Source organism: Falco cherrug, chromosome 14 (assembly GCF_023634085.1).
Source record: "Falco cherrug isolate bFalChe1 chromosome 14, bFalChe1.pri, whole genome shotgun sequence".
Lineage (NCBI taxonomy): Eukaryota > Metazoa > Chordata > Aves > Falconiformes > Falconidae > Falco > Falco cherrug.
Window position 1 is genome coordinate 11,487,414 of NC_073710.1, and position 24,820 is coordinate 11,512,233.

The 24,820-nt window shown below is 47.3% G+C and overlaps 1 protein-coding gene across 3 annotated transcripts in view; it reads right to left on the bottom strand.

The window, feature by feature from the left end:
• Positions 1-607: 607 nt before the first annotated feature.
• Positions 608-24,820, bottom strand: part of SLC7A10 (solute carrier family 7 member 10) — a 42,311-nt gene continuing 18,098 nt past the window's right edge. Inside the window, exons 1-11 of one of the 3 annotated variants that reach the window (XM_027813273.2) lie at positions 17,506-17,620; positions 14,036-14,186; positions 10,633-10,784; positions 9,746-9,871; positions 8,598-8,751; positions 6,790-6,913; positions 6,591-6,694; positions 5,402-5,498; positions 2,250-2,399; positions 1,710-1,887; positions 608-844 (exon numbers count right to left, since the gene is read on the bottom strand). In XM_027813273.2, coding sequence (XP_027669074.1) covers positions 720-844; positions 1,710-1,887; positions 2,250-2,399; positions 5,402-5,498; positions 6,591-6,694; positions 6,790-6,913; positions 8,598-8,751; positions 9,746-9,871; positions 10,633-10,784; positions 14,036-14,058 — 1,233 coding nt within the window. In that variant the 5' untranslated portion in view covers positions 14,059-14,186; positions 17,506-17,620 and the 3' untranslated portion in view covers positions 608-719. Of the gene's footprint in view, positions 845-1,709; positions 1,888-2,249; positions 2,400-5,401; positions 5,499-6,590; positions 6,695-6,789; positions 6,914-8,597; positions 8,752-9,745; positions 9,872-10,632; positions 10,785-14,035; positions 14,187-17,505; positions 17,711-24,820 lie in introns of those variants that run through there. The other 2 variants (XM_055726992.1, XM_055726993.1) reach the window with 2 other exon arrangements.

The window sequence follows — 24,820 nt, forward strand, 5'->3', positions numbered from 1 at the left end:
TGAGATACTTGAGATTTTCATCAATACTTCTGGGCTTGGGTTTTTTCTGTGACACCTACCGATGCCTGAAGGGTCAAGCAGACTGTTGGTTTTGTGCCTTTTACTCTGAGGTCAGCCCAGGCCGGTTTGTGCTCGGGGCGATGCTGGGGCTCGGGCGCACGCAGCGTGCTCCTGCGGGTGAGCGGAGGGGTAAGCCTTTGCAGCGTGACTTTGACACCTCACATGTCACGTGGGGGTTCACCCCACCCAGGGACAGCCACAGGAATGAGTGTCCCAAGGTCTCCGTGCTTTCTCTTGATTTCTCCACTTTGATTTTGCCTCAGGAGCTGCCCTACTTTTGAAATGCCTAAATTTGTATGTCTCTGGTGGACCCTCAGGCTGGCTAAAATCAGTATTCCAGAGCTGTCTCTGTGCTGCTTTCCGCTGCTGAGCAAGTATGCTGCCAGAAAAAAACAACCAGCACCTTATTTTATATTTTATTTATTTTCTTTATTTTTTCCTCTTTTTTCCTTTTTTTTTTTATTTATTTTTTTTAAAGTATTTTTTTTAGGGAAAACCTAAAAGCTACAGATGCCATAAAGTGTATAGCTCATTTTATGGGCTTCACTATTGGAGCTCTAAAAACTTTGTGTGTGTGTTTTGTTTTTTTTTTCCAGAAAAACTTTTTGCAAAAATCAGCATGTAAACAAGAAGCCACTTCAGCCTCAGCGGCTGCGTCGTTATTTCCTCGTGACTGTCTCACTCGCCGGCCGTGGGGAGTGGGCCGAGGGTACCTCCTCCTCCACAACCTCCCCCTGAGGGTAGACCACAAAACACAGCTTCTGGCCCCAGCATGTCATGGACTCTGCGAAGAGCAAACGTGCGGGTGGTTAATAGGGATGCTCCTTCTAGACAAGCACGCGATGCCAGGCCAGGGCGATGCGATGTGTGGATGGATGTGTGCCTTCCCGGCTGGGGCTGCTCGACCCTGCTCACAGCCAGCTGCCCCCTCCAGCCCTGTTCATCTCCAGCTCCGTGATAAAATAGTGCTGGTGAAGCAGGGGCTGGCTCAGATGGGGTAGCTTTAGGGACGGCCATCCACAGCCGTTCCCCTGCCCCTGGCAGGCTCCCCGCAGCCGGCCAAGACCTGCTGGTCAGAGCAAAGGGCTGCACTGTGCTTGTTTGGAAGGACTCGCCTGGAACACAACAATTAAAAGCCAAATGCAACCCAAACATAAAAGACTTATGTGCAGTTTTAATTTTCCATGAGTGGTAATGTAAGGCTTTCACTGTGCCGTGCAGGGCTTGTGTGGCAGGAGCTGCCGGTGGCACAGCAGGAGGAAAGCGAGGCCGGGAGGAGGCAAAGCTCGCGGCCATTTATTAGCCCTTCCCATTTGTGATAGCTCATTTAGCCTTCATGTGTTTAAAGTTACACCCCTGTGTATCTGCTGCGGGACAGGCTGCCGTGAGTGAGCTGCGTGGATGGGGAGTTGCACAGGAGCACAAAAGGAGGCAAGGGTGCCCAGGGGTGAGCAAAGCAGTTGTCCCAGGGCAAGCGCTGTCTGGCTGCCTTGGCCCGCGGCTGCCTGTGGCCGAGTGGTGCTCGGGCTCACGTGGGCAGTTCCCTGGCTGTTGCAGTGCCAACGTGCCAGAGGTTAAGCAGATTCCCACAGCCCCCAGTACAACCAGTGGCCCTGGGAGCACAGCGAGGCACCGCGGCGCTGGCTTACCTATTAGCCTATTTACACACTTTGGTTTATTTCTCCAGTAGACTCCAAGGAAAAACACTGGCACTCCAGTTAAAATGATAATGAGTCCAACTCCACAGACAACAGGCTCGGAGTATAAGCTGAAGATCAGCAGAAATGCCCAAAACGCCAGGTAAGTGATGGGGATGAGGAGGTTCACCTACCAGGAGAGAGCAGAGCAGAGCATGACTGTGCAGAGCAACAGCAGTGGCTGAGTGGTGGCGGGGGGCTGTGGGGGGCTGCAGGCAGCGCTGCGGCTTCAGGGACCCCCTGTGGGTCATTCCCCCCTTCCCTCTACCACTATTGACCTCTCTGCTTCATCCCAGCCAGTTCACAAGGTGTCTGCCTGTGTAGCCCATTTTTACACTAATAGCACTTTGGGATACAGTTTGGGACCTTAAAACATTGCCACGACATAAAAAAATAAACCGTTATTCAAAACGGGAGGATGGAAGGCTTGGTGTGCCCATCCCACCCTTCGCATGCCATTGCAACCATGAGATTTAGCTTTAACATTGTCACCTTGATAGGTCTGAAGATTTTGGGTTTCTTCCAGCGTAACACAATCAGGCCTATAATTGTCACTCCGTAGCAGAGGTAGTTAATAAATGACACGTAGTTGATTAGCGTGTATGTGTCTCCAACAAGCATGATGATAAGAGTGGCCAAACACTGCAAAGAGAGAAGCGTAGCCTTACTTGAGTCATTGCTAGAAAAGGTAGCTTAAAACCAACAAAAGCAAGAAAAAAAAACAATAAAGCAGTTAAACTCCTTTTGTTTATGGCCCCTAACAGGCGTCTGCTGCCTCCCACCGGGGCTGGGGCTGGATGGGGATTTAGGGATATTTGGGACATGCTGAAGCTGGAGGGTGTTTATAAATACACCGGGTGCAGGCAGGGGTGGCTCTGCCGGCTGCGGCCGGTGCAGGCAGGGCCAGGAGGACTGGCAGAGCTCCCCATCACCCCGCTCCACCTGCTTCTGCCTCATGCCTTAGGAGCTATTGAACCCGACCGTGGGGATTTGTGGGGAAAGGATTTCTCGTGGACTTAACATTGCGGTCAGTGCACTGTGTTGGTGCAGGTGCCCTGTCTATTATAAAGAATAAGAGCTTTGCCCTTTCCTCGTGCCGGCCCATGGCTCATCTGCAGATGACTGGCATCATCAATCTTTTGAGCATTACTTGCGTTTGGAAACTGGCAGATGGATGGTGGAAATTTCCATGCTCGTGCCTGCTCGTTTATACTGTATTTCTGCCTAACTCTGTAAATATAGGAGAGCTAGCTTGGGGGCCGGGGGCTGCTCCTTGGGTCCCCCACCCCTGCCTGTCCCCAGGAGCTGAGCTGAGCCCTGCCTGCACCACGTACTGGTCCTGTGAACCTTGTCTGCAGGTGGCCAGAGCCTGAGGGAAACTAAACATCCGCAACCGCCCAGAGGGCACTCAGCACTTCGGTCCGTGTTGCTCCAGGCTCTCTTTTTGCCTGTGTCCTTTTTCCTTAATTAGCTGTTTCAGTAGCAAAGCTTTCTTGGGAGGGAGGGCCTCTGTGCCAGGAATTAAGCACCACTGCAATCAACTGACCCTTTGGTCCCTCCATGCCCCTGTCCAGAGCCTCATAGGCTTGGCAGGGGGATTTCAACACCTTTAGCAGTCTCACCACAAAATGGATTTAAAATAGGACAGTATTTTACATCAGTGCCATATAAGATGCTCCCTGCTTTGCACTGACAGGCACACGGTGTGGCACACACAGGCGACGACCCTCTCTTGCCACCGTCGGGTTTGCAGCCACCAGCGGGTTTGCAGTGACGCTGCTTGGAATGGTGAGGCTTCATTCGTAGGTGACATTGATGTATCAGATGTGCTCATGCTGTGGGTGTGATCCCCGAGTGGCAGGAGGCTGCAGAGGGACACGTTGCTCCCCCCGGTTGCCTGGCCACGGCCACAGGGCAGGTGGGAGAGCCAGCCGCTCCCCACGGTCTTGCTAAAGCACCCCGGTCTGTTTATTTTACATTTAGCTTGGCCCCTTGATTTTTTGAAAGGATTAGTAAAAATACAGGTCTTGCTGGTGATGTTAAAAAAGGCCTTTCTCCATGTAAAAGAAAGCTTTCTCTGTGCAAAGAGCTAGGTGTGATTCATTGGAAGAGAAAAAGGGACCTGATGTATTAATTAGCTTCGCTGAAAGGTCTGACCTAGTTTGCTATTGTAGCTGCCTGCACTGTATTATTTTTATATTTCTATTTGTTAAGAAATTAATATTTCCTAGCAGCATTTGCTATACCCTGAGCTGCATTAAAACACCTTCAAATGATGAATTGATATGCGGCGTTGGTTCTGTGCTTTGCACTGTAAATCCAGGGGAATGGTTTGAGTGGAGCTGAGGGGCTGGCGTACGCCTGATGGACCGGCCAGCTTGGGTCAGGCAACCCGCTCGTGTCAGGGCTGTTTCACAGTGGAACAGCCCCGAACTCAGCGTGTTATTTCAGCCGATGTATTTTTAAGGGCAAAGGAGTTCTGCTGCTATGGCACGAGCAGAGCACAGCTGCCCGGAGGGAGCCAGCATGGTCCAGCTGCCCACGGCAGGGTAGGCTGAGGCCAGTGCACCCCCAAACCCTGCACCAGCAACATGTGGGATGTCTGTGATGGGGCACGAAGCCCTGGGGATGCTGTAAAGCCTCAGCTAGATGTGTGTTTTGTCATAAAAATGGAATGCACAGGAGTCTTATTTGGTGAAATCTAGTCTGGGTGTGCTGTGCCAGCATTGCTGTTCAGGCCGGGAGAGGTGTTTAAGTGTGCACCGTCCCAGCGCATCTGGGGTCAGACCGATGCTGTTTTGATATCAATGGCAAATCTGCAGCTTTCAAGCTGAGATTTCAAGCAAGTGCCCTTTGGGGATTTCCCTTGCTCAGGCCAAGCAGCTGGGGACGGCAGCTCCAGGAGTAATTTTCCTCTTCAACATGTTCTATGCTCCCGTAAAACCCATCACCTATTCCAGCTTCACTACTGGTAAAAGTGTATGGAGCTCTCTGTTTCAAGTAATACCTTCTGTAACTCATTAGTATCGTGGAAATTTATGCTGTATAAGTGAGAGAAATCTTTCTGCGGGAGCACACCAGCCACCTGGCCAGTCCCAAACCCTCCCGACGCTTGGCCCGTTGACTTCTGACCTTTGCAGTAATGTTAGGAGCACTTTGTCCTCTCCCTGGGACCTGCCGTGTCTCTGGCTTTGGTGGTGGGATCTAAACCAGCCCTGCCCGAGTGGGATTAGCAGTGACCATGGGAATTTCCAAATGCTTGTGGGAAGCAGGCAAAATCAGTCAAAAGAGCTTGTTTTTTCTTGAATGAAGTATCCCTATTTCAAAAGCCAGTCTCTATCTCTGCTGTGAGTACGACAAGAGGTTATGGGTTTAAATTGCAGCTCAAGTTAGGTACAACGGAAACCCTCCAGGCATCAAGGGTGGTTGGGAGCAGGAGCGGTTATTTCCGAGGCCGAAGGCTGCTCCTCTCCAGGGCTGTTGGAGCTGCTCAGCCAGCACCCACCAGCAGCGTTCCAGGCTGACTCGCTTCTCCTCCTCTGGGGTAAAATGGCCTCTCAAGGACTTTTCCAGCTCTTCTCTCTGTGATTTAGTATTTCTAAAAGCAGGTTACAGGGTGACTGAGCAGAGACGGTAAAACTTACACAGACGAGCAGGGCAGGGATGGGTGTGCAGTGCTTGACGTGGATCATGGCAAGCAAACTCGGCAAATGGCCTTCTCGGGCACCAGAGAAACATAACCTGGAAATAAGAATAGTAAGGCTGAATCCGCTGGGTGTACAACAGCCTCTTCAATATCTAGCCATATAACATCTCTAATCTCAATTGCCCTCATCGGACTTGCTGTGGAAGGGAGCTGTAGCTTATGGGTGCTGGACTGCCACTGAGGGGTTGGCTAGAGGCTACCTGCATGACCTGGTGCGAGTTATTTAAACCAGACCCTTCGGTATACGAGGCCTTTAATGGCTGGAGTCATCTGTGAAATGACCTGCTCTGAGATGCTGAATTACCTCGGTGGAGGAGGAGGACCAGAATCTGTCCAGTCCCTGTCTGCTGGCCAGCATTCCCTCCTTACCCAGGGTGGGACGAATGCTGTGGAGGTATTGTGGTGCTCAGCCGTACACAGCCAAGGCATAACCCCCCTCACAGATAATATTTCCAGTGTCAAAAGGGGGTTGGATAAGGTTTAACGTGCCTGAAGATTTCGCTTTTAAGTGCATAACCTGTTACATATGCACTCAGATTTGTTGCGTCTCATTATTCTCATGAAAGTGCTGAGATAAATAACTTTCCCAAGGTACTTAAGACTTGAGTAATTCCCTCAAAAAAATTTATAACTTTTTAATTAAGTTCAGAGAGGTCAATTCATAGAAATAGACTTTATAGACTACAATATAATGGACTTTACAGATCCTGGCCCCACTGTCAGCAGTATGCATGCAAAGCATCTTGCCTGAAAAGAGTTATTCCAGCAGGGGAATGGAAATGTCTGTAACTGGGAACAGCACCAGGCCCTAAAACTCTTCTTTGAGTGAGGCAGTTTAGCTTGTAGCTACTGGAACTTTATTGCTGTAAAGTCGTGTTTGGCTCTTACTGTGAGTTATTCCACATCTGCAGACACTTTCGGTGTTTTGCAAGATATTCCACGACTCCGTATTACATTTGCTGATTCAAAACAGAGCAATTCATAACCGAATGTATCCAACACACCCAACAAAACGACCTCATGCTCTACAACATCCAAAACGTCTAGCCAGCATTTCTTTAGCAAATTAAATTAAAACAGCCCCTCCCCAAATTAGATAACGTTCATAAAATTGTACTCCATCTAACCTTGATGAGGTAAAAAGGTATCCATTTATTCCTCCAAATGTAGATAGGGCCACTGAGACTGGCATAACCCAGGAAAAATAGCCCAGTAACTTTTCACCAAATGTCTAAAGCAACAGAAGGCAGAGAAACTGAAATACACTGCAAAGCACAGAACCGAAATCAAAGTGTATTTTAGACATCCAGGGAATGGTTTACTTACTACCGCCACAGCGTTGGAGGACAAGAGCTCTTGGGGTGACATGGCAGTGAAATATGCAATGTTGGTGAACGTATACACAAATGTCACCAATGGGATGGATATGAATATGGCACGAGGTAGGTTCCTAATAAAAGAATTAGGAGGGTAGATAAGAAATTACAGTCATGCACAGCGAGACCAGAACAACCGTGTACGGCCCGGGGTGGGGTGGGGTGTCACCCAGCTGGGTGGGCTCAGCAGCAGTTTCTGTGGAGGGGAGCAGCGCTTCCACTGGCCCTCTGGCCAGCTGCAGGTCGGAGAAGGCTAAAAGTGCTACAAGATGCCACGTCTGCAGGGGAGTCCCTGGGACACAAACGCCACGTGCTCCGTGTGGGCTGTTGATTGGGATTGAGGCAGCGTGTTGCTAAAAACCCCAATAGCCGTTTCTCAAAAGCCCTATGTACAGGCACCAGTGGTGGAATAAAATGCCTTGTTTTGCTTTACCTTCACCTGCTCTGAAAAGGAATGGGATCTTGTCATTCAGGTGGCTGCCTTGGCCCGTCCCATGCTGTAAACCTGCTCTGGTCATAAAACACCATGGCAACTTACAGCAGTACAGATGGACTTGACTCCCATCCAGAGATCCTCTTAGTGGTGGACACCAGAACTGTTCTCTAGCTAGCACAATCATGCATTTTTCTCTGTGTGTCAGATTTGGAAAAAAGTTCTGAAAAAAAATGTATTTAACCTTTGTGATTTTGAAAAGGTTTAGCAAAAATGGGAAGTGTTTCTGATTATCCAATTATTTTTTTATATTTTAGTTTCCCCTCAGAGACTGCAAAAATAGTAATAATCAAAAAGGCCATTCACTATTTTTTTTTTTCTTTATTTCTCAACTAAGGCCATGTTTGCCTTATTTAAGTCCTAACTTTGCATTGTTCAGCTTTGAGATTATGGTGGTCCATTAAAATATTAGTGCTTTATTAAGGGAACACGTTTCTTTCATCCTGCCAAGATCTCTGGGCATGCACTTTGCCACTCATTAGTGTGAAGGCATGTGCAGAGCCTCTCGTAGGGCTGCAGCTTTAATTCATTCCCATTCAGGCTGTGTAATAGCTTAAATGTCTCCTTGTTTAATTGCTGTGTGCATTGGATGCACAGAAATAACTAATGCTCCAAGAGCTCCTCTTGGCATTTGCCATTCCACTTCATCAGCTCAGAAATGTTGAAACATTTGACCTTTGATTTGCTAAACTAAAATTCGCTTTCCCTCCAGTTTTCCCAGCCTGCTCACAACAAATCACTTCCAAGTCCCTTCCCGTACCCAGGACCAGCAGCGACCCGACGCTGGTTGCCCTGGTGGGCAGGGGCGGGGAGCGCTGCCTTCATCATGCAACGACTTCCTCATCTTCTCTTTCAGGTGTCTGTGGAAGACCCCCTTTGGGTGAAAAAGCAAAACAACTTCCAGCATAATTCAACGCTTCTCCTATAGAATTGATTGTCCCTATAGATACTTGTGTGGCATCTCATCAATTGTTAACTTTCTGCTATAGAAGCACTGTATGACTGAGTAGTGCCATGAAGAGACTAATTTGTCTATAGGCTGGTTTGATTCACTTAATGCCTTGTGCAATATGTTTTTAATGTCAGTGTTCCTTTAACTTGCCTGTTATCTGTTCTAAACAAACAACCTCTCCCTCCTTTAGGAAGACTGGCCCCACAGAAATGGAAATACATTGCTGCAGCTTCTTAAATGAGTAATATTACCAGATGGCTCCAATGTCTCAGCACTTCAAGAAAATGCGGATGGCATGGAAATGGATACTTGCCTGCAGGGATCAACCAGTTCTTCTGTTACATAGTTCAAGAAGTTCCAGCCACTGAACGCAAATGACCCTTGAAGAAAAGCTAACGCTAAATGCCCCACGGATGGAGTCATCCAAAAATCGAATGCGTTGCTTGGTGTCAGCTCTTTGTAGTTTCCTGCACAGAGAGTGCAAGCAAGAGGTTAAGCCACCCCTACCTAACAGACGCAGGAAAATAGGTAAACTTTTTTTATTCTTTATTCCTTATTGGATTTGGGACTTCATGCTCTTCGTGTCACCATGGGCTGGCATTGCGCTTGCAGTGCTTTCTGCAGGGTGGTGTCCCGGAGAGGCAGCTCAGGCTGTATGCATGGGCATCCCTCACTGCCGTCTGTGCCGTGGCACCGGTGTCACTGCTGGGACCTGGGGGACCCTCCCCAACCTGAACTGTCTGAGGGTGGCTCGTTGGAAGGGTAAATTCCTACCTGTTCTTAATGCAGTTTTCTTTTACAAGAGTTTGGTGGTGGTTAGTAGAAATACTGAAAAATAAAATGTCTGTGAGGCTGGAAGATTTGTCAGTATTGTGGGACTGTTACCACTGAGAAAATTTCTGCTCTCAGTAAATGTCATATTTCATCTTCCTTTACCTGACTCATCATATACACAATAAAAACATTGTGAGCCTTTTGTGTTTTCTGCTTTCCATCAAGTTGGTGAATCAATGAGACTTTTTTTGGCCTATTTTTAATCATATAAGGGACTTTTTGTAGGCAATTGGTCTAGTGCCTAAAATGAAGCAGGTGTCTTCCTGCCCTGGGCAAGGCATCACTTACTCATTTCACACCCAGAGCACATCAAATTTAAGGTACAACAGATCAAAAAATTTCAAGCAGATTAAGAAATTTCAGTTACTATTCTGAAACATCCTCAGCTGCCCTCCTTTATTCTATCAAAACCGACAAGGCAGGCCGGAGAGGAACTTGTTTAAGGGGATGCAGCTGATTTCTCCGCTGTGCCCTCCTTTCCACAGCTGTGTGAATACACAGCCCCGCAGCTCGGCTAAACCCAGCACTCCTTCATGCTTGTTTGTAAGGAGGAAACAGTGCTATCAGTGGGAAAAATCAAGACTATCAGCAGTACCATACCCTTGTTAGAGCTGTCTCACAGAGTACCTTTAAAGATCTGTATGAAGCCCACAATAATGATAAGGGTCAGAGCTAAGAGTTTTCCTGCTGTAAATATATCCTGAATGCGTGTTGCCCATCGAACGCTGGAGCTGTTCACCCAGGTCAGGAGGACTGGAGAGCAAAAGACTGAATTCAGTGAAATGAAATCATGCGTATTGCAGAACACACAGTCAAAGCATTGAAAAACACAGACCGACGTGCACATTCCTGCAGGGAACTCTAGCATGGCTGGGAGCGAGGGTGAGGAGGACTGTTGCCTTTCCCTAGGAGACTACCAGCTGCAGGGGAATCCCTGGCAGCCAACAGCCTTCCCCCCTCGGGCACTGCTGGTCGGGGCTCCCCCAGCAATAATAACTGTGTCCCAGTAGTGCTACATGTGTGGGGATTGCTGCTTCCTCGAGGACGTCGCGAATGCCTTCAGTCCCCATAGCTCTCGTTTGCTTTTGCTGGCTCCGTAAGTTATTAATGCAGAGCCGGTGGCGTGCTGCGCTTCCTACACGCTCACATTTGTGAATGTAAAAGACTGGAAAGGTCTGTGGTGGTGGTGGGTAACGTGCTGGTGGGTCGCCTGTGTCGTGTGCCTGTGGCTCTGCAGGGAGCGCAGCGCTGCCCCATCCCACCAGTTCACCTGCCACCACTTTCCCTGGGACCTGCAGGGATTTGGGTGCTGCGCCCCGCTCCAGCCCACTCTGCCGGCTGCGGGCAAGTGGGAAGGGACTGAGTATCCCTCACAGACACAGTGCCTGTCCTGAGACCTCCCCGCTTGCCTTTCGGGTTGTGGCCGTGAGCCAAGCCTGGTTGGAGTAGCCCCTCGAGTGGTCCCATGTAAAACCGAGGCAAGCTTTGTGTGCGCACAAGGAGCAAATACTCACGTAAACACACCATGGAGAGGATCCTGGAGGCATTATAGGGGGGGATACAGTTAGGGAAGACAGGCTGCAGGACATAGTTTGAGAAGGTCAGCGCGATGACGGCCAGACTGGTTGGGTACATGATAAGCACTGCGCTCCACAGCAGTAGAAACCTGAAAAGCCAAGAAAAAGCACAAGAAAGCAGCGCTGGGGGTGTGCTGGAGGACGTACCGCACGCTCAGCTGTGCAGTGCTCTGGGATGGCTCCCAAGGCATTGAGCACCTCTGTCCTGGTCACACCTGACAGTAACCTACTTGTGCCTCTCCTCATCCCTTTTCCCATGTTCCCAGCACACTCTGGATTTTAAATTAAACATTTTTAAGCAAAGCACAGTTTAGGGACATATGGAAGAGTGAGGATTATGCCCGGTGGGCATGCTTTGATTTAGCTCTGTATGTCACAGTGAAAGCATCTCTGTTGCTCCTGGGTTGGTACCTTACCACAGCAGACAGCAGTCCCTACGTTGAAGGCATCTCTGAGGGGTTTCAGCAGGGCAACCAGCTCTGGGCCAGCTGTGCTCTTGGGGCTGCTACTGGCTCCCTGCTGGTCACTGGGGGGTTTCTTGTCACCTTTTGGGTTGGCTCTGCACCCGGGGCCAGGGCAGCTCAGTGCTGCAGCCTTCTGTGATGGCTCAGCTGGCTGCCTGCCTCCAGCTGCCACTGGAGGTGATTGCCACAAATGAGGTACCTTTGCAAATACAAACTGCGAGATGTTTTGATTTCTCACTCTGGGAAAAGGGAAAAAAATACTTATCTTACAAAAGCTGCAGTGGATCTGGTTAGTGTTGTAAAATACTTGAAGCATTATTTTCATAGCAAGAAGTAGTCATTGCAAGAAAGTGAAATCCTTCTTGCCATGTGCATGCACACACAGATACATGCACACACATTCATTCATTCATATACATGCACAAATGTAACATGCAGGGATGCACAGCACAAATGAGGATTGGAAATGGATGTTTCCAAGTAAGACCGTATAATTTCTATATTATGTGGGTTGCTCTCTTAAAAGCTGCTCCCTCCCAGCATGCTGCCTGCTGCCAGCCCCTTAAATCCAGCACCAGCTAGGGAAGCCCCTCCCGGTGCTGGTAACCAGGAGGGAGGGAGTGCTGCTTGCTGGGTGCTCCTTGGGACCAGGTGGTGAGTGTCTCTCAGTCCTATCCTCCACACCTTGTTTCTGAGAAGTATGGGGCAATCTGACACTTCCTTTTTCCTATTAACAACCAGAGAGTTATTTTGGTAAATTGGCATGATGCAAGAGCTGGTTCCCAAATAGCGCTGTTGTTTTTGACTCGGGCATTTTCTTCCCTTCTCTTTATTTTGTTGTGTGCCTTTTTTCCCCGATTTCTAACGCTTTTTGTTGTGGTCCACAGCAGTTTCCCCCAGTAATCACTTCGTGCTATTTGGTGCTGTGGGTGGCACACCCGGTTTGGGGCAGCTGTGCAGACTCTGCCTGCTGGGTGAGTTAACCCAGCTGGTCCCCGCTGAAGACTAAATCTGACTTACAGACTGCAACGATGAGATGATTTTCTGACAGGGTTAGGAGGCTGGGGGTGCACAGTGAGGTCAAGTTCAACGCCCATTGCCCCTGTGGGAGCCCCAGCTGTGTCGGCCAGCAGTGCTGCTGCCAGGTGGCAGGGCTCAGCGGGGCCATGGGGTTTGGTGCAGAGCCCACCAGCCCTTCCCGGTCACATTCATCTTAGCCGGTACAATTTATGGAGGCTGACCACTGTGCTCAGGTAAAAACGTTCCGTGGGGAGAATGACTCTGAAAACAGTATTTCTGGCAAAACTGGCCCTTGCTTCTATGTTGTTGTGTGGAGCGTGTTACAGTCGGTGTTGGGTAGGATGCAGTTTAATGAGAATGTGAATAATTTAATAGATTTCTGACAGTCAATTTGTTTCACGCTGGATTGAAATACACACAGGACTGATAACGCCAATTAAAGTAAATGCAAAATTTTCACAGAGGGTGACAAAGTTGCACTGTCAAATGGTAAGTTCAAACGAGATGGCATTAAAAGAAGAAGGAAGCTTGCTAAGATGTAGACCCACTTTTATCTTGCTTTTCCAGGTAAGTTTTAACCAAAGCCTGGCTCTGAGAAAAAGATGTCCATGCTGGTCACTCGGATCACATTCATGTCCCTGAACTGCTGGGGTCGGGGCTGCACTGTTGAGCACTTGCTTTGCTCTCACAGTGCTGCCGGCAGCTGCTGGGGCAGGATTGGGAGCCAGAGGATGAACAGGGATGGCTGTTCTGGAGCTCAGTTTCTCATGGGGGAAGTGGTGTTTGCTGTGGCTGGCAGGCAGGAATTAATCCTAACGTGATTACCCAATGCTCTGAGTCTTCTAGGAAGTCTTTGCTTTTAAAGCACCTCCTTTTATCATCTGTTGTGTAGGAAGAGTTAAGAGCACAATTTCCTTAGCAAAGAACAACCGTTCCAGATCAGCTATAATTAATTTAGGCGACACAGGGCTGAAATCTCCTGCAGACATCACGGAGTTAGATGCCCTCGCTATGGCAGTGCACAGTTTGACAAGTCGCAGTGGAGCAGGAGGGCTGGGGGTGCGCTGGCTGCCCCAAGCAGTGGAGGGAATGTCACCAGCGCTGGGAGCCCAACGTCCAGCCTGAAGCAGGGAGATGCCATTGTGGCACCCCTGGAGTTACTTTGCCCTGCTCTTCAAATGGACAGCAGGGGAATTACTGCCCCGAGGGCTGAGCTGTGGCACTGAGGGTGCCAGGAGCTGAACCCTATTTGATCATCTTTCACAGTTACTCAGTAATTTACAGCGCTGCAAGAGCCTGAGAAGTTAAATCTTCTCTTGTTGCTGACTAAGAATCCATCAGACCTTTAGAAACAGGCTTGAGACAGCTGAATGTAGATAAAAAAGGAAGATCTAGCTGCTCTTGTGATTCCCCCCCTCCCTTAGGTTATGTCTTGTCTTCTTTTCTGAACACTGGAGTTTGCATGGGAGATCTGAGCTCCTGCATGTGCTGATGGCGAAGAGGCTGGTAAAATAACCTCCCAGCCTGTATTCTGAGCAAACCATGCTGGTGTGTAACAGGTGTCAATAGCTGCTAGCTGGATGGCCTCTGCTGGTGGGGTTTTTCTGTTGCTGAGTCTGATCCAAAGTCCATTGAAGTTAATGTCTATCCTCCCATCGATGTGCATGTGCATTAGATTCCACATCCCCCCCCCTCCCCCCCCCGCCCGCCTTCATGTTAGAAACATGCTGGAATAAGTGACAGTCTGTGGTGGCACATGCTGCTTTTGGGAAGGTGTGGATTCATGTGGAAGTGCTGGTCATCCTGGGGCCAAAACTGAGATTTTTGCGGATACCTTTGCATACTAATTTCCTCACCTGTGGAAAGAAATGAACAGCATGGTTTGATCTGGGTCTCTAATAGTCTAATGGTCTTGGTGAAATTGGTTCTCAAACATGTATTTGGGGTGTGCCTGTACTCCCAAGAGGCTCTCACGTTGGATATAAAATATCATGGAGTCAAAGCAGCCTGTGAAAATAGAAAATTAGAGTGTACCCTACTTTTGTCATTAACAAAAGAAAACAGTTTGAAATAGATGCTGCAGTACAGATCACCTTATCCCAGGAAAAGCTGAGCTGGTTTAAGAAAGTTGGAGCTAGTTTGAATGTTGTTAATGTTATCCTACCTTGCTGAAACAATTGCTGCCTTTGGAACCTCAGATTATTGTAGCAACAACAAAAAGGAAACATTCAAGTACATTTGAAGCATGTTTTACTTGCAGTTTGGAGTGACACTTATCAAAGCTTTGGCTTCATGCTCTCTGCTGATTTCAATACTATAGATTTTTAGTAAGGATGTATGTCCGGTCATCAGTCACTGCTGGTGAAGCAGCTGTGTTGCAACATTATTGCTGAACATTCCAAAAGAAGTTGTATTTATCAGAAATAAACTAGTGGGCTGAATGTATTGCCTTCTGCAAGAATAAGTATTAAGCCTATTATTTATTATTTTGGCCAATGTTGTTTTTATGACCTGTACAGACATGCAAGCCCATATGCGTGTGAGATGAGCTGTGCTCGGACGGCTCCAGCAGCACGGGATGTGATGCATTCCAACAGTTAGTGTACTCTATACAAATGCTATTTAAAACCAAGCTGATTTCTAAATGAGGATGAAAGCAGGAGGTCTGCTCTCTTAGTACCAGACCAGAGTGCAGTGCCACAGGAGCCCTGCCTGGCCGGAGCTGCCAGGCAGTGTCCCTTCTGCAGGGTCATCTGCTGAGTTTTGCCATCACCGCTGCCCTCAGCAGCATCGCATGCACTGCCCTGCAGCTGTCCTCAGCCTTGGAGCGGGGCTGCTGCTCTGCAGCCAGAGCTTCTGCCAGCTCAGGACACAGCCCTGTCCTGCCTCTCTCTTTTATTCCATCCACCTTCTTACAGCACACCTAGCAGTGTTACAATTTATTATTTTTTATTTATTTACGCAACCAACTACCAATACTGCTAGACACAGAAGCTGGGGCACGTAGTGCTCCAGTGGCTGTTATGAACAAATAGTACTTCTCTGTTCCTATGCAGGAAAACATAATAAACAGGGAGGATTTGGGGGCTAGGGAAAAGGTAACAGAAGTGAAGAGGAGATCTCATGGCCTGGATGGGTACAGCACGTGCTCCTGTAATAAACCTCTTCATATGAACAGACCAAAGCATCCAGATTTGCCATCGGGAAAATTCTTTGGCAGGTGCGCTAAAGCCTTGTGTGCTGAATTTGATGTTCTTTGCTGTAGAAGGATTAAATCAGAAGAGAAAACTGAATTTTTGGAGGAGCAGTGTTCTTTTCCTCAGGGGAGGCGCAGTGCCAGCTCCTGCCAGGCCCCTTTCAGCTCAGAGCCCCACGTGCCAGGGGCCAGCAGGGGAATGGGAACTTCCAAAGGGGAAAACTGAAGGTGCTTGCGAGGGTTCCCTAAAGCTGCAGGCTCAGCGAAGTGCAGCAGGGTGCATTCCCAGCCTGGATTTACTGGAAAACATGACTGAGCCCCCCTTTTTACACCAAAACCTACCCAGAGACTTCTTGCCTAAGGCAACCCTTTGTCATACTTAGAACACTGTTTATTTCCTTTGTGAGAAAATGTGAAGTCTCTTTGCAAAGCAAGAATAGGAGCAGTGCTTCCCTTTAGGTGACAAGGTTGCTTTTTTGATATTGCCTGTACATCGCAAGCCCGGACACCAAACAAGCTGCTGCCAGCGCAGGGAGCTCCCTGCCTGGGGGGTGGGAGCGCTGTGTGTGCCCCGGTAAGTGGTGGGCAGCGATCAGTCAATGGGCGCGTGGTTTGCTGCAGCGACCGCGTAGCCCGGTGCTGCTGATGCCGTGCGAATTCCCTGAACACAGCAGAGTGAGCTGAGGAACAGCTAAAGCCGGGTTTAGTTGTACTTGATTTCTAATTACTTTCTTTCTCTCCCCTAGAAAGCATAATTCTTTTGGTTTTGTGAAACTGGCGGTTTCTGGCCTCCCTCACAGTGATATTCCTGAGATAGCACTTGTGACTGCTTGTGCAGTTTTATGCTTTTTCATTTTCATGGTCTGTGCTTGCAGACCCTCTTCCCAGGACTAGGCGATGGGGGAAGCTGCTGCCTGCCTGCCGCAGCACCCCAGGAGGGCAGGGGCTTTGCTGTGCGGCTCCTGCCCCCGTAAGAGAGCAAACCTCGGTGAAGACAAGTGGAGATTTTGGTTAACCAAGCCAATGCTGTTGTCACCTCAATCCGTGCTACCACGCCAGTGTAATTCTCTATGCAAAGTGGGACAGTGTTCAGAGGAGCAGTTCCTCTGACTGAAGAAACAGGGACTTCCATGAGAACTAGTACAAGCAACGGCTTAATTCTGACAAGCATCAGAAAACGACCTTGTCACCTAGTGTGCATTCAGATGCTGGCTGTGCCCTGTGCCTGGGTGGCACGAAGCTGAGGCAGGCAGGAGCAAGAGGACAGCCCATGGGACAGGGTGACAGCCTGTCCATGTTACACCTGTGCTGGTTGACTCTAGCTCAGCAGCCAGCTCAACTGCTATGAGCTCCTTTTCCACCTCAAATGAGAAGGAATATGCTTTTCTTTTTTTTTTTTCCTCCTTCTTGTTCTAATTTGTAGTTATGGTGCCTATTTTTCACAAATAAAACAGCAACATGTGGCATGGCCTCTTTACTTGCAAATGAGTGAGCTGGCCAGAAAGTCTCATTGCTTCTCTAGTAAGCTGTGAGTACAGACTGAAGGTTTAATTTTTCTTGTAGAATACACAAAAAAGTACATAGTCAAATAGAAATTATGACCTCTTCTCACTTGTCCCTTCCTCCCTTAGCCACACTACTCTGTTAGTGGTATTTGCAAAGAGAAATCACTCCCAGAGCTAGCATTTCCCCCTCCTTGTATTTACAATGCTTGTTACTCTGTGCAGTTGCAGTAAACGAAGCAGTGCTGCAAGCAGCTTTGGTTTACAGTAAGTAGCTCCAGCCCGGCTGCCCTGACAGGTGAAGCTCCTCAGTGCAAGGTACTGATCAGGGCTGGCACACGGGAATGTTACTTGGACACAGCATCGTTTGCAGCATTGTTCTTTCCTGCCACAGACCCCACTGAGTCAGAGGGGGAAGGGAAAGCAGCCGTCGCCTTCTCTCGGAAGGCAGCACCGGGAGCTCTGCGTAGGGGCGATTTGGTATTTCTAATGAGAACAGAAAGAATGATTTTGCAAAAGCATTTTATTGACAAATGTTCCCTGTCTCTTCCAAGTCAGGTATCTTTTTCACACAAAATACTTCATGTGAATGTGTTTTCAAATTACTTTATAGAGATAGGGTACTTACCCAGCTAACCCACCAAAAATCTCTGTGACGTAGGAATAATCCCCTCCCGACTTGGGGATAGTGACTCCCAGTTCAGCGTAACATAGCGAGCCAAGGGCAGCCACCCCGCCGCCAAGCACCCAAATAATGAGAGCGAGTCCCACCGAGCCGGCGTGCTCCAAAACTCCTTTTGGCGAAATAAAGATCCCAGAACCGATGATATTACCTGGAAAGGACAAAAGGTTTGCAGTGAGGTAAAAGTGGGAAACATACTTTTTCTTTTCTTTTTTTAATTAAAAAACCTAGGCAAACTCACCCACAGACCCCACCCAACCCCTCTCTTCCAGGTTTTGCATGATTGTGTTTTATCTGATCATGCCCTGGGCAAAGCCTTGCCACTTTCTTGCAGCCCAGGATGGTAAGCCCATGCTCAGCTCTGCTGAGACACGGTGAGACTCAGGAAAGCATCTGCGTTCGCAGCTAGTGGTTTTGTGGTGTGAGCTCACACAGCTTGCATGACTGTCTCCTGTGACCTGCCGTGCCCAAGTATTTCATCAAAAGGACTTCTCAGAAGCAACTTTGTAATGAAGATTTTTCATCTCCTCCTGCGAGGAATCTAAACAAGTTAAGGCCCATCTTCAAGGGGGCTGGGAGGTCAAAAAAGATGATGTAGAATTAGCTGTAATGTGGGGGCCAAGGGGTACTCTTGCCACCAGGGGAGATCATTGATTGTGCTTCAAAAAATCATCTCAAAGTCTGAAATATAGAAACCCATTAACATTTTATATTTGCAATAACTGTGCCACTTAGTCATCACCCATAGATTTTAAAGGGAGATTGTGGGGTGACTGAAATATTGGACAATGAGGACTTTGTCCTGCTAATTTTGTTTGTTTAGCACGTGAGCCAAGGCAGTTCTGGGTGTAGAAAGGGTGCAGCTGGGATGGACAGCCACCAGGACCAAAAGCACTTTCTATGGATTAAAAAAAAAAAAAAAAAATCCAATGAGGGATGTAGATGTTATCAGAACTAGATCATACCAGAATAACAGTAAAATTAAATATAACTATCTCTTAGCTGAACTGGCACAGGGAGCCCTAAGCACTGCTACAGCATCAATCACGGCAGCTTGTGCTGAAGGAACAGGCTTTGATGCCGCTGAGTGGCACAGTATCATTCACAGCGCTAATAGATTTGTTCCAGGTCTTCCCTACTGGGAAGCTACATGGCTGGAGTGGAGTGGTGAAATCCTTCAAGAAGATAGATGAGGAGTTAACATATTGCTAAAGCATACTTAATACTTGATAAAATTTATGGGGCTTTTTGATCACGGTTTCTCCTGCTGGCTGAAGTGTTCAACATATTTAAAACAAACAAGCTTTTCTGGAAGACTGCTTGTGTCCTGTTCAAGAACTGTAACAAATCTTGAATTTAAGCTGAAAAGAAAATACCTGCCTTAGGAGTTTAAAAACTGTCTTGACAGTCTTTGGTACTGCTGTGCGCTGCAGTTGGAACAGTTATGCTCATGCATATGGAAGACGGCCTTAAGTTAGAAAGGACCCTTAAAAATGATCCACTACCTGCCAGCATAGATACCTGTGTATCTCTATTTTTTGCAGATCAATATACCTCAAAATACTGCAATTTTGGGAGGAGGTATTAGCCAGTGGTATTTTGGGGAGCATGCTGAACTTCGGACATACTGCTTCTCACCACAATAGAACTGTAGGGTTTAATTGCCTCTTTGGGATGGGACAATATTCCTCTTCGTCAACCCCAGTACTGAACAAACAGGAATCGTCTGAAGACAGAATAACATGTACATGCATCTCCTGGCTCCCCTCATTCCGTCTTCTCCTGCTCAGTGCTCTCTTGCACCTTAGCTCAGGTTTGCCGTTTTTGGCAGCAAACAGCAGATGCGTTACCCATCCTTTAGCAAGCTCTTGGCAAGAGCTTCCACCCCCGTGCTTTGTGTCACCTTTTCATTCCATGAGTACATGGAGAAAGGATAAAATCCGAACACAGCATGGCATCCCCTGAACTGGTAACAGATGAGCGATGTAGCAGATCTCCAAGCTGATGTGCAACATCACGGGGTGGTGCCTCTGCAGAGGTAGGCTGTGTGGGGCTGATGGGGTGACCCCCGAGCACCGCTGCGGCTTTTGCACTGGCGAGGGGGTGAGCTGCCTGCACCGGGCTTCCTGCACCTGCGCAGCCGCTTCGCTGTGATGGGCAGAACCGCCGGTGGGCTGGAAAGGGTGGTGAAATGGGGAGATAAGCAGCAGCAGCACCGTGGGAAGCAGTGTGATGGGGCCATGCTGTGATGGACCCGAGGAAGAGAGAGACTAGTCCCGGTGAGGCGTAACTGCAGAGACAAGGTGGTGGCGGCCGTCTGGCGCGGCAGTGATAAAGTGCAGTCTAAATGCACAGACAGGTAGTTGATGATGTTTTTTAAATGCTTGCACTTGGCAGCGTCAAAGCCCCGAATCTCTGTGCTTCGGGTTTCTGCCTGTAGGAAAGGGCATTGCTCATCCCCAGCTGCCCGGGTGATGGGCATCAAGGGGCAGCGGGACTTACTCAGACCCGGACTGCTGTAGGGAGGAGGTGTCCGTGGCGCTGCACGGCTTGGAGCGATGCCCTCCTGTTACGGCAAGGCTGCCATACGTGCCAGTGTGCGCTGAGCTGGAAAGAGCCAGTACTTTGTTTAAGGGGAATGCTTTCTGGGTGCAGCTACCTGACAGAGCAGGACAAGAAGGAACCAGCAGCCTTCTGGATGGTTATTTCACACAAACATTCACAGATTATTTTTGTTAAATTAAGTAGTTAATCATATTTTCAAAAATCTGATGTCCTTCATGAACGAATATACGATAACACAAAATTCTCTTCCAAACTCATTATGGATTTCCTATTATTTTGCTCTTGCAACATGTGCAAAAGCCCTACCAGCAGGAGTGGAAGTGCTACACCCCTTCCGACAACAAAATGTTCTGATGGAAACCTGCCATGAATGTGGTAAATGTGTCTGGGAAGTGCCTTTGCTTCACTTGGCGTAGGGCATGTTTAAAAATAGATATGGTGGAGATGCTGAAATGATCCAGGAGAATGAGATGTCAGAAACTGCCTGACGAGAAGCAGAGTTTTCAGGAGGTCTCATGTTCCTTAGTGAAAGTTCTTAGGCCAGAAGTCTTAGCAGTAAGGCAGGCACTTCACCTACAAAAAAGTATTTCAAAGCAAGCCTCTGTCAGCAGGAACTAGAGGGAATTTGGTGAGCAGCCCTGGGGCAAGAAAGGAATTGGCTGTGCAGTTCAGGGAGACTGTCATTCCTGTGCTCGCTGTCCCGAGGATAATTTCAGCTTTACTAGTGCTGCTACTCCTGACACTCACTGCACTTATTTTTTCTTTTAAGATGTGAAGAGCTGGAGAAAACTAATGAATTCTTGTAAATCGGCCACTTTCTGTGCTCCTCTGTGGCCTCTACTACAGTTTCTTGCTACAAAATTACCCCTTTGAACCAAAAGGAGACTAATGTTTGCATTTTGTATGTACATGCCACAGACATCTCTTAGGACTATAATACAGAATAGGCTGTCTAGAAATATATATATATATATATATATATATATATATATGTATTCCTGTTGGTAATATTGCAGCCTTACCCCTGCCTGGCAGGTATGAGCCAGTTACTGGAAGCTGTAAACAACAAACCAGTACTAAGTGATCACAGTAAAAGGCACCTCATCTAAAAATGCTAAATTTGAAGCTTCCTCCAGATCAAGCCTAAGGAAGTACTGATGCAGTCGCACGGCACAGTGGCTTGGGTAAGGCAGATACACACTTGTGTTGTGGTGCCGTGCACCCCAAGCCCACCACAAATGCTCGATGCCTTATGCCAGCCACAAAAGTGGAGGACAGAGAGAGGTGGAGACACAGGAAACAAGGCAAGTGAAGTGGTCCAAGCAGGGGAGAGTGGGATGATGAGCCTGAGTTTGTCTGTCTGCTGGCCCAAGCCTGCTCCCTTGGCATATTAAAATGTTTATGCCAGTAATTAAAAAAAAAAAAAAAAAAAAAAATGTTTCTCAGCACACCAATGAGCCTTGGAAAGATAACCTGCAAAAATACTTACCTCTGGAACAAAATTCTCTTTCCACTCCAGTCAGTTGAGAGTTTGTGAAAGACATATTTGAGAGACTAGAATTTGACGAATTCTGTGAATTTATTTATTTATTTGCTTATTCACAATAACAATGGTCTGCGATGGGGCAAGGGGAAAGGTAGACTTCATAGCTATGCCCGCTTAATGTTAGAGAAAAACATTTTTGTTCTTAACTTGGAGAAACTGGCTCATAAAATTGTTCAAGAGCTGCTCGTTGGTGTGAAAAGGTGACCCTGGCAAGGACTGCCAGAGCCAGCAAGACCTTGGGCGATCTGCTCCCACACTCCCTAAGACCCCGGGTGCTCCCGCTGAGCTGCACAGCACTGCTGGATGTGTTACTTGACCGGAGAGGTGAAAAGACACAGCCATTTCTTTCTTTTTTTTTTTTTTTTCAAATTCTTTTCTCCTCACCCACCCCTGTTTTTCTAGGATGTAGAAATCACTCTCAATAAATTAAAAAAAAAATTAAATACAACGACACTGAATGAGATCTTAGAAGTTATATATTGCAGGCTATTTTACCTGCCTTCTGTGTTTTGTAATTATTTTTTTTTAAGGCTTCATGGCTTAGATTTTGAGAATTTTCTAAAATAACTCACGAGGGTTAGGAACATAATTTTTTAACAAAAGCTGAGGCAGCCTTTTGTTAAATGTAATGGAGTAATACCACTTCAAGAGTTATTGTGAAAGGGGGAAAAAAGGCAACAAACACCTAGATATAAAAGATGACAAAATAACATGCTGTATATGGGAAAGTGCATACTGCGGCAACTGACTATGGTGAGACAATAGGATGCAGGTAATAAAAGAAAAAAATCCTGTAATATAGGAATTCATGTTTTTTAAAAAAAATTTTAAACACTGAACAAATCTTTTCCCAGCTGTACTCTGCATGCAGTGCTATAACCTGCTGCTGGGGAGTTTTATCCAAGACGAGCTGCGCTGTCCTCTGGGAGCCTGCCCTGGTTTCCCAATGCTTACAGCCCAAACGGCCGGGGCGGCTGTGACCCAGCGCGCTTGCGGTGCCACCGACCCGCTGGAGGTTGGACAAACCCACAACAGCTCTTGTAACACGGCAGCAAACAGGGTGTGAAGCGAGCCCAGCCTCTCCTATCAGCCACGCTCCATCCCCACGGACTCTGCGGCAGCGGGTCCCACAGCAGGGTTTTGCCTAAGAGGATGCCAGAACCCCCGTCCTTTCCAATTTCCGGTCCTTCATCTAATTACGTTTGGGATCTTTCGTGTTTGTAGTTTTTGGCGCTCAGACCTGGCCCTGGGATGGGTTTCCCAGAGCAGTCGCTCACACACGGTGTGCGGTTTTGTGCATAGGTCAGCACCTCGTGTAGAGCTAAACCATTCGGGCAGCGTGGTACCGACCCGCTGGTCAGGGCATGAGGCTTTGCCCAGAAATCCAGGGTTTCCAGTTCGCCTCTGGCTTTTGAACTGTGAGAGGGCGTTTGGGGTCAGGTTTTGACATTTTTCAATGTAACTACGGGAGCTGAAGCTCGTATTTTAAACAAAAGCTGAATTCTCATTACAAAACCCTATGAATTGCACTTTGAAGGAAAACACTAAATATCACCGCGCTTGTGAGAAAATAAAGTGACCTGGTAATAATTTGCGTATTCACTTAGCGTGCAAAATCCTTAGGGCATCTTTTATTTATCTGCAGCACAAAATCCACACGGACTGTAAAAATAATGGATCTTGCCGCCTGCTGAAAGTATTTAGTTCTTCAGGAATGGCCTTACTGACTGTATTTAAGAGAACATATTTCTGATAAAACTAAGCAATTTCCTGTGTGGTTAGCAAAGAAAAATATCACTCATGCCTTTTTACTGCTTGTGCATTTCTTTAAAGATCTGTTGCACGTCTGAAATTCTGAATGGGTCTGTAATATGAACTAGAAATTTGTCTAAGCAGCTCTTAGCCTTACAAAGTGAAATATTAACAACAAAGAAATTCTGCACCTTTTTTTTTGTTTTTGTTTTGACCACAGTCAGGTAAATCACTTTGTGACTAGATGTTCAGTGAAGGATTACAGCGGGCAACATTCCTAAAGAACTGTTGGTGAGCAAAAATCCTGCCAGGCTCTTGCTTTCATTAAGTGCTGTTTATTATCCTCAGAAGATGGTACTCCGAAGCTCAAAGCGGGTCACGTAGCACGGGGTGACACGTTGCAGGTAAAGATGGGGGGAGATGAGGTGTTTGAAGGCAGGCAGCGCTGGCAGAGGGAAAGCCTGTGTTACCTGGGTGTCCTGCTTCCTTCAGCACCATTGCAGAGGTGCGTCCCACGTTTATTGAATCAGAGTAGGAACAGTAAGACAGAAGTCAAACGCAGTAGTCTGTATCGTCAAGGATTGTATCCCTAACTGTATATTGGGTGTTCGCTGCTACAGTCGTAACAGATGGTCTGAGTATGTCTCTGAGAATCTCAGCTACGAAAGGCAAGTCCAGCATCCTTTCTTAGTGCCGATGTGGGGAATGTAAGCCATTACTTGCCGCTTTTTTATGAAGCTGTAGAAAACGAGATTGTTGGTGGTTTTGTTTTTGTTTTTTGTTGTTTGGTTTTTTTTTTAAATGATGCGTTGGGGATACCAGCTTGGTTTGTTACAGCTTTCTTTTGCTATACTGGTATACTGTATCCTCAACAGCAGATAACAGACAGTTTTCACTGATAGCTGTGAACAGAAGAATAATCAAAAGTCTGCCCATCCTCTCAGGACTCCCACATGTCAGTAGACATTGTTCAGGCCAACAGGATGACAGTCCGTGTCACTGCTCAAAACAGCTCTCTTATAAACAAATGCTGGAGTTTTGCATACTGCCTGGGAATTGATAAATAAATAAATAAATCTTAATTGAATGTGAAATATCTCAAAAATCTCAAAAATGAAAGATTTGAGATTACTGTTTAACAACAACAAAAAAGCTTAGTCAAAAGGAACCGTGCTTTACAATTTGTTTACATCTAAATTAAATATGAGGTGGATTGCATCAATAATCTGAATCATATAGGTTGGAAAAGATGTTTGAGACCATCAAGTCCAACCATTAAATGGCGATGATGTAACTCATTGTGGATATTTATTTATATATTTATTTAGCAGAAAACTGCTAAACTGAGGGGCCTCCAGTCCAGCTAATTGTCAGTTACTAATTTGCTCTCAGGAGTTA